Source organism: Bemisia tabaci, chromosome 2 (genome assembly GCF_918797505.1).
Source record: "Bemisia tabaci chromosome 2, PGI_BMITA_v3".
Taxonomy (NCBI): domain Eukaryota; kingdom Metazoa; phylum Arthropoda; class Insecta; order Hemiptera; family Aleyrodidae; genus Bemisia; species Bemisia tabaci.
In genome coordinates this window covers 20,797,026-20,806,572 of record NC_092794.1, presented here as the reverse complement: position 1 = coordinate 20,806,572, position 9,547 = coordinate 20,797,026, and the positions used below count along the sequence as shown (strand labels likewise).

Here is a 9,547-nt window from a genome sequence, read left to right as displayed (position 1 = left end):
AAAAGACAAAGTTTGACTCATTAAACAGAGTAAACTCCATACTCTGCTGCTGCAAACTGAGCAATCTCCAACATGACGCAACAAACTGAACAATTTCCAAACTTTAATTTGAAATTCTGAATGAACCAATTCAGTTAAATGATTTATGATGTTATTTTCTTTGTTCATCCAATATAATTATGTTACTTTCTTTATTCAATAAAATGTATTTTCAATAAAATGTATTTACATTCAACGGTATCAAATCAATAATTCCTCCCCAATTTGCAGAGAGTACTAATTTATACACATCTCGTTGAAATGGAAATAGTGCACACACTAGATTTCAGTTCTTCGGCACGCTTTTCCAACATATTCATGTTGGATGTTTCTTCTTGTTTTTGATTGTTTTCATGGTGAAATATCACGTTTTTTAGCATTTTGTTTTGGGGATTCCAGGGAAAAAAATTCTCTTTCGTCTTTCAATGAGCCTTCAGAAAAAGAAAGAATTATTAAGTCTCTCTGTCAAACATTCAGAAAAATTTACGAAACTTAGCGTGAATTTATCGATTGTCAACATCACGCGTCAATGATTTTTCGGAAAAACCCTCGAACACTTTGGGTGGCAAAAACCTATAAACATTCTCCCGCTCAATACACAAGCCGTCACTGCCTATAGCAGAACTTATCCGACCATAATCTCATATCTTGCATTTTCCGACGTGACGCGATCTCGTGTTGAAAGAAAATGTGCGCGTTACTCAATTATGAAATTACTTAATTTGTGAGCAACCTCGATAAATACACTCATACCGCGGTAAATGCGCGGCCGACAAAAAACCGTCTCTCATACCTACTTGCCAACATCCTCAAGAAAAAATCTTGCCGCTATAGACAGGGTTTTTTTTTTTTAAATTTCCCAACCAGTCCGTTATGATCCATCCATCCAAAAAAAAAAAAATTATTCAAACCTTGAAGTCCTTATTGACCAGTGTTAGCAAGCAAGCAGGGGCTATATATAGACTAATACTTTGAAAATGTTACCTTTTCTGTTTTCTGATCTCCTGGTAACATTTTCAAAGATTTAATAAGTATGAATCCTGATAAAAATGAAAAGGCTAACAAAATATCAGGAGCTATAGAGTTTCAAAAGTGACAAGAATTTTTTTCTCAAGTCCAACATCATAATTGAAATTAGCTCTGCGACACACACACGAAGAAGAAGAAAGAAAGGAAACTCTTAGTGAACTTTGATGTACATTGATATTTTTGCGAAATGTTACGCATCTAATAAGAGTATCATTTTCATTCTCACTCGAAAATTCGAATTACTTTTCATCGTATTCGTTTATATGTTCTTTGATGAAATCCCTACAAAATGCCTTTTACTTCCAGATCAATGTTTAGGATGGTGCCACGTGGCAATGCTCTACTCCATTACAGATAGGTCCTCAAAGAAGGAATGATTCGGAAGGATATCAGTGGCGTGGCGTGAATTGCGATGTATCGATTGTTTTACCATTTAAACCTATGGTAAACAATCGATTAGTAAAGTGTTCGCTGCGAACACCCTGTTTATCGATCCTTTTCCACTGGTTTAAATGGCAGATCATTCGATATATCGCTAAGCACGCCATGCCACTGAAGGATATCAATGAAAGCGCGTATCATCAGTGCCTAAATAATTTCTTTAAACAGGTGTGAATTTCCGTGCGTGTGAGCGTGCATATATTTTTCGTCGAGGTCGCCAATCGTCGTCGGTCGGTGGCGGTGATTGGTTAAGTAAGGAGGCCTGTTTCATGGCTGCCTCGTGGGAACTCAGACCTGGACAGCATTCCAACTGGAGAGTTTGTTGTCTTGTGTGTCCACTTGCGACTTGCGAGGTCGTCCTGCCAGAAACTGGAGTAGATTCCACTGACAACGCTCACGTGACCTTTGAGGTGAGGTGAGAGAGGCTCTGATTTCACCGACCCGACCAACGACCAACGGCCCCAGAGCTGCTCCGGCTCCCGGACACCTGCACAGTGTTGCCATCCCGTGACCTTTCAACGGAAATCTCTCGACTGAATGTGCTCGTTCTGGGAGGAACGAGCTATTTTTCGGAGAAATAAAACAACGCTGCTCCTACTTATGCACAGCGAGATGTTGACTACGTAAACTTTTCAGACCCCAAAAAATAATAGAACTTTCATCCAATTAAAAGATTCTGCCTGGCACACGCTAATGTCGAGTACCTGGATTGGGAAATATACTGGCGTGCGAAGGAAAAACGCCGTATGAACATTCGAGAGTTGCCTTCCCTGGATAAAACATGTATTTTATAGGAAAATTCTGCACGTTTTCCCGTGAATTTTCCAGATAATTTGCAAACAGAATCGTCTAAAATATTTGAACAAATATATTCACAGCTTTCCCGGTAAATTCGTTTTTTATCGAAGGAAATATGGCAACGTCTGTAGGCTCATACGGCTTTTTTCCTCATCACGGCGGTATAGACGGCTCTGAAAAGCCTGGGTAGGATGAGTATGGACGTGTGAAAAATGGAGCCTCTAGGGTCCGAAAGGGCAGCGGGCAGCCCATCTTCACACAAGAAAAATTTCGCTCGTCAACCCTCTCTTTCAAATGTCAAACCAAGATGGCCGACAATGTCTTTACATGAGCGTCCTTCCGCTCGACTGAAGAAATTCATGCAAAAAACAAAGTCTAATAAGTACTTTAATATTTTTCAAACGATGGGTTAAAATGATACTTATTGTATCAAGTAGTTGTTCTGGATAATTTGAGTTCATAATTTGGCTACTTTTCGGCCCTAGGAGAACCATGAGTGAATCAAACCTAACATCACAGGCGTGGCGTGCTTTGCGATATATCGATTGATTTGCCATTCAAACCTATGGAAAAGGATCGATGAACAGTATGTTCACAACGAGCACCGTTGCACTACGCATTTCTGAATAATAAGCGTAACTCGGAACTTAGGGTGATTCGCGAGTTGAAAGCGAGACCAGACAGTGATCACTTTTCGCGCCAAGGTCAACATTTCTAACATTCTTCTCCAGAGTATGAGATCCTTTTTTGAAGATCGGTCCCAATTTTGAAGCAGCACAACTTTCTCGCATACCCGCAACAATGAAAACAAGCTTGGTCTCATTTCCGCTGACTCAGAGCCGGAAAATCAGAATGGAAAAGTTGAATGGGGTGAAAAGCGTGATACAACTATTTCGACTTCCAAGTAGGTAAAGTCGTATATCCATGGAATGAAGGAAAACTCTTTCCGGATGACTCGGAGACTTTAACGCACGGGTAGAAAAGTTGAATGGGATGAAACGCGTGATACAACTGTTTCGACCTCCAAGTAGGTAAAGTTGCATATCCATGGAATGAAGGAAAACTCTTTCCGGATGACTCAGAGATTTTAACGCATGAGTAGAAAAGTTGGATGGGGTGAAACGCGTGATACAAGTATTTCGACCTCCAAGAAGGTAAAGTTGCGTATCCACGGAACTGAGGAAAACGTGAACCCTTTCCGGCTGACTCGGAGACTTTAACGCATGAGTAGAAAAGTTGGATGGAGCGAAACGCGATGCAAATACCGTGACTTCTAAGAAGATACCATTGCATTCTCTAAAAATGAAGGAGGAAATAGTGTTCTACATCATCCCAACTATGCGGTTCGTAAAACCCAAGTTTCAGTTCGTATAACCGAGCGTTTGGTTTGTATAACCGACATCACAAGTAAATTGCGATCCCTCCTTAAAGATAAAATGAAAAAGTTGTTTCCTTCCAGAAAAAAATGTACAAAAAAGTGGAAAAACGACGTAGCGGGAAAATTGAGAGTAGATGCACGTCCTCCTCGAATACTAAAGTGCTGAGGAAGGACGCCGTATGAGGCGTCAGGCGTTGCCAAGGATCAAGACTTCTATGTTTCAATCAGCGGGCCGAAATTCTTTCAGCTCGACCGACCCGGCCCTGAGTGTAAGATACGCAATCTTTCTGCTGAAATATTTTGCGGCAGTAAAAGGGATGGCTTTTTGGGATATTCAGCTGAGAACGAGGAAGATGATGCCGCGAAATCAAGGTCATTTGGTCCTTGATGATGTCAAGATGGCAAGCAATATCCATTTGAAATCGACCAATGCAAACATATCCTCTGACGCTTTGGTGGCTGCTGTGACATAAAAACTGGTCCCATCGCAAAAACTATCTCATTACTATGCAGTGAAGGTCTTAAAACTGAGAGGTTCATTTAATCTAAAGCGTAGCCAATATGTTTATCGCCATGGGAAAAAGCACGCTCGTAATATTCCAACAATTTGATCTAGTCATAAAACGGATTTTTGCTGGAATCAGTTCGACCGAATGACTCCTCGACCATTACATTATGATTTTTCCGGAATAATTTAACTCCGACAAATTAGAGAGAAATTTAAGCATCTGAAGCCATGGTGTCAGCCTGCTGGAAGAAGTAGTGAACTGGTTCGAATACGTAGTGCGTACGGAGCATTAGGGGCCTGTTTATAAAATTTACGTAACGCAATATCACCCACACGATTTTTGGACACCTGCCCATCCCTTGAAAAGAAATCGTAACGCTGCTGATGTAAAATGTTTTGACCCCGATTGAAAATTTTTGGAACTCCTAGGCTTTATTTTCCCCGCGAAATGTTGTGGACGCAGCACCATATCTCCACCTTGTTACATACAGATCGGACCATTTCTTGGTGTTTTTTCTCGCTATCAATATGTATAGTATGATGTGGGCTATTCTCTTGCATGCTATTCTCTGAGATGTGATTTCCAAAAGTCGGCACAAACTGCTCTACAGTACCAATTTGAGTCCTAGGAAAATTATTTTGGTCGGACGTCGCCTTCAGGTTTCTTTCCTTATGTATACGTAGATCAGTGTTATGTCCTCACTGGTAAAAAAAAACCTCTTGGTTCAAGAGTGCAGTTTCTTGTCGCCAGATTTAAGAGTCTAGACTCTTGTTTCAATGCAAAATCCGCTTGAATCAATGCAAAATCTGCTTGAAACGAGAGTTCAAGACTCTTAAATCCGGCGACAAGAAACTGCACTCTCAAGTCAATGCATCGCGGCATTGGTCCAAGAGGTTTTTTTTACCAGTGCCCAAGTGTGCGACATTCGAAGTCGGGGAGAGCGGGGAGAGCGTACGGCTCATTGTTTTTCTCCCGCTCTTTTAACATTTTCACAACAATTTTCCAATTTTTTATTGTTTTTCTCTCGCCCTTTTGGCATCTATTAGAAAGGTTATCTAAGAGGACTGTATGTATGTTGCAGGCGAAGGGGCGGGGAGCGAGACCGAGGGCGGAAGTCACCCGGAGCCGGAACCAGCGGCGACGGTGACGCCGGCCAAGCCGCGGGCCAAGCGACGGAGCGGGGGTGGCGGCGGCGGCGGGGCGGGGGCGGAGGCGTCACGGCGCCCAGGAGCGGCGGCGGCGGCCGAGCGGACGACGCGAGGGACGCGATGAACGGGACGCTTGACCACCAGAACAACAACAACCCCGTCAAGAATGAACGGCTGAGCCCGAACAACTGCGCCAACGCGGACAACAACTCCTCCTCCTCGCGGAGCGGGACGCCCTCCTCGTCGTACCCCGGGACGCCCCCCGCCGGGGACCGCGGCTCCAGCCCCTCCTCCTCCTCCTCGCTGGCCGCCCTCCCCACGGCGCACCACCCCGGCGGCCACCTCAAGAGCATGGAGCAGATGATGTCCCGCAACTATAGCGATTTCATGAGGAGTCTAGCCGCTAAATACAACAATTCTAATCCCAACGAGTAAGTACCACTTTTCTTCTTAAGGGATGTAAGTAAATCACCCCCAAGCAGAAAACGGGGTGGGACCGGTCGCCCGTTCCTGGCACATGCGAGCAGTAGTTGCCGGAACTCGGAAAAAAAAGCAGAAATCGGAGAGAACGTTCTGCCAAATCGTGGATTGAGGGAATAAGGCAGGAAATGAGGAGATGCTAGAGTTTCTGTTACTGTCAGTGGCGGTTGGGTGTCGCAGAGCGCACAGAAGCGCTATAAGAGATACTTATTAGTATAGTATCTAAGTAAATTAAGCAGAAGCGGGAGAAAAGGAGGTGGGGGAGGTGCACATACAAAGTAGCAGCAACAGCAGAGGTAGTGGTGGTATTTCATTGTACGCACGTTCAATCCTCGAAATCCAATCAAAGAAATCAACTTTCTAAGCAGAATACGCGATCATAAATGAAGCAAAAGTAGAGATGTTTGCATACCTTGCTTTTGGAAGGCTAATTTAGGATCTGAGAATCCCTTTCGTTCATTTTCGTCCACAGTCTTTTGAGTCTGTATTCTTGACTACGTAATCAAGAAAATAATGCGTTGTGCTACGAAGTGATGTATTGGCGCTAAACTGTGATATAAGAATAACATGAGATATCATGAAATATAAAACGAGCGCTTGCCACCGTATCTTGAAAAAACACGAAGTAGGCCAGTGACGTGGTGTGCTTTTCGATCTATTGATTGATTTGCCATTTAAGCCTATGGAAAAGGATCGATATACAATATGTTTGTAACGAGCAACTCAATAATCGATTCTCTACCATAGCCTCAAATAGGGGGATATCGATAATCGATCATTCACGCCTCGCCACTGAAGTAGACTCTTGTCTCTGTGCTCAAAGCACTGTGAAAGATACGCTTATCACCATACTAACTATATCAGCGTGGGTGACGAAGTATTTGCTCGTCACTAATGGGCGCAGCTAGGAACTTTTTGTTTGACTGGGGGGGAGGGTAGAAGGGTACGTCATACGCCATTAGGGCGGTCGGGGAGGGGGTATCAAAACACACTCCGTTAAGGGGATCTGTAAGACTCTCGTAGCTTCGAGGGATGGTTGGGGGGATCCCCCTTGCTCCAATGGGGGGGGGGGGGGGCAGGGAGCCTCTGCGGGAAAATTTTAAAAATTGAGTTAGGTTAGATTGAGTAGTAATTTTAAGGTTTCTCACTGAAAAATTGATGTGATTACAGCTCCAAAGATGGAAGATATGTACCGCACTAACTTAGCAAAATCCCTCCCATTTCTTGGGAGGGCGAAGTAGATTTCTGAGGAAGGGACAGCCCACCTCACATTTTATTGGTGCAATTGTTGATATTTTTAATCCAAATGTAGTTCAAGGTGCCAAAGCTCATCATCAGTAGAATATACAAGTGACATGTGACAAAGATGAAAGATTAGCGACTAGCATTATCCGCATCTGGATACGTTTTGTTATTTTTCACAATCTTTTATAATTTGAAACCATCATTAAGGAATAACTTTCAACACCTCAGATTGGCTCCACGACAAATAATAGAAAAAACTACAATTGTTAGACCGCACTAATCTGCCGTGCAAAGGAAAAACGCCGTATGAGCATTCGAATGTTGCCAAATTTCCTCTCAGGAAATATCCATTTTTGAAGAAAGTTATGAATATTTTTCCTTGAAATTTTCAGACTTTTTAGATCAAATTTCGAGCAAAATTCTCCGAAAAATCGAAGGAGAAATATTCACAAATTGTCCTGAAAACTCGTTGTTTTTTGAAGGAAATTTGGTAACACATGATGGCTTATACGGCGTTCTTCCTTGCGCGGCAGTAATAAAATATAATTTTTAGACCACTGAGAAAACGTGGCCCACTGTTCCTACACTTACCCTACCGGAGCTTTTAATTGATTTCATCTAGACCGATTAAAAATTCGAGGACGGGTCTTTGGAGGGACACCCTAAGCACCCTGAATCAGGATGTTTGCAGGTGGTAGCGAAGCAATTTAGATTTTAAAGTTAGAGACCCGCGGATCGAGGATGTAGGCTTGGGCGCAGCGCAACGTGACGAGCAATTTAAATTGTAAAACGGGCAGCTAAGTTACGAGTGATCCCAGCTCTCGGTGAGTTGTTTAAAGTCAACTTGCTGACACCTTCCACCTTACCCTGATCGGCGAGAGGTGTATCCGCTGCCCCTCGCTTCCCCGATCTTCTCGCCTCCAAACTAGTTACCATGTTCCTTGTGCCACGCGAAAAAAAAATATGACGTATTGCTCTGGCCGCATTGAGCCGGCGCGTAACTCATCAATGGAAGAAGCAGTTTAGGCCGTCGACTCGCCAATCAGTGAGAAAAGTTGTGGTTTGCCGCCTCATAAAATTGTTGGATTTATTTTCTTCCCTTATTTTTGTTTGCTCGAGAAGATACTCGGAACTCGGACTCGGTACTCGGATACTCGGATTTACAGGAAGCGATTCTGTCAATTCCATGGATAGCCGAATTTTTTTTAAAAAAAATCGTGGAAGTGTTAATTCATTTTTCCAGTGGTCATCGCACCCGAGGCAAAATTTTGCTTTATGGTCTTTATTATTAACTAGTTTTCTAGTTCATTTTCTCAACAACCTGAATGAGCAACCTATATTCACACTTAGTATAAAATGGAATGAAAACCCCGCGAAGATAAAATTACAAGACTAAAACTTCGAGACTGTCAAAAAATATAGCTCCATTGCTTTGGTCAACCCCGCTGACTTTAGCCTAAGAATTACCGACGGATGGTTGTGAGAGGAAACAAGCAAAGCGCCCTTATTCGGTGTCGAATACGACGAAAACTATACAGATTTCATTTCAGTTCCTGGATGCAACTATTCGGGCTCCATGGACGTCCGTGTTGCATACGCATGCAAGTGAAGGCGTTTTGACTGTCAAGGCTCTCACCACTTTTCAATCGCGATGAGGCGCGAATCTACAGCACAATAAATTTCGATTCTTATGTCAGTGAACATAATGATTCTGTTCTGATCTATACCTCTTGAAATATGGCCTGCGTCTAGTTTTATTTAAAAGTACACAAATAAGTGCGTGTTAAATACGATCTTAAATGGGATTTTCAAAATTAGTCAGAGTATAGTCCCCAAATGATAGGAGCGGGGTCAAATCTATTTTCGGAGGAACCCTCCCAGTGCTCCCATCTCCCGGAACTAATTGAGAATCCCGGAACTTTTGAGATTTTCCCTAAATTTTTCCCGGAACTTTTAAAATTCTTAAAAAGTTCCGGATCTTTTGCATTTTTCGGAACTTTCTCGGAAGTTTTGAAAAAAGCTAAAAGGAATCCTGGCACTTCTGACGGTCGTGGAGTGGGAGAAATCGGAACAAAAAAGTACCGAATCCCGGAACATGTCCTCGTTGTCTCCCGAACGAAGGAACATAACTCCATTCCAAGCTTGCCAAATTTACTCAAACAATAGATTCATTTTACAAAAATGTATAAGTGCAATTTGTATCCAACATTTTTCTGACTTTTGCATGAAATCTGAGGAAAAATCAGTGAAAAGTTCAGTTAGGAATGACCAAGATTCTCCTTGTTAATAATCAATTTACGAGGGAAAATTTGGCAGCACTGGAATAGAGTTACGTTCTTTCACGAGGAAAATGACGATGTGACCCCTCCCCGTCCCGGAAAATTTTGAGCCCGCAAGCCCCTATGAAAATGTGACTCGGCAAAAAAGATTCGTCCAGTCTCTGCGCCTCGGATGGCCTGATTGGAGGACCACGCGCATGC

General features: G+C 42.9%; 1 protein-coding gene across 1 annotated transcript in view; it reads left to right on the top strand.

Moving 5' to 3' along the window:
* The first annotated feature begins 5,268 nt into the window (after positions 1 to 5,268).
* Positions 5,269 to 9,547, top strand: part of Samuel (SAM-motif ubiquitously expressed punctatedly localized protein) — a 44,533-nt gene continuing 40,254 nt past the window's right edge. Inside the window, exon 1 of the mRNA XM_072296894.1 lies at positions 5,269 to 5,773. Coding sequence (XP_072152995.1) covers positions 5,463 to 5,773 — 311 coding nt within the window. The 5' untranslated portion in view covers positions 5,269 to 5,462. The remainder of the gene's footprint in view (positions 5,774 to 9,547) is intronic.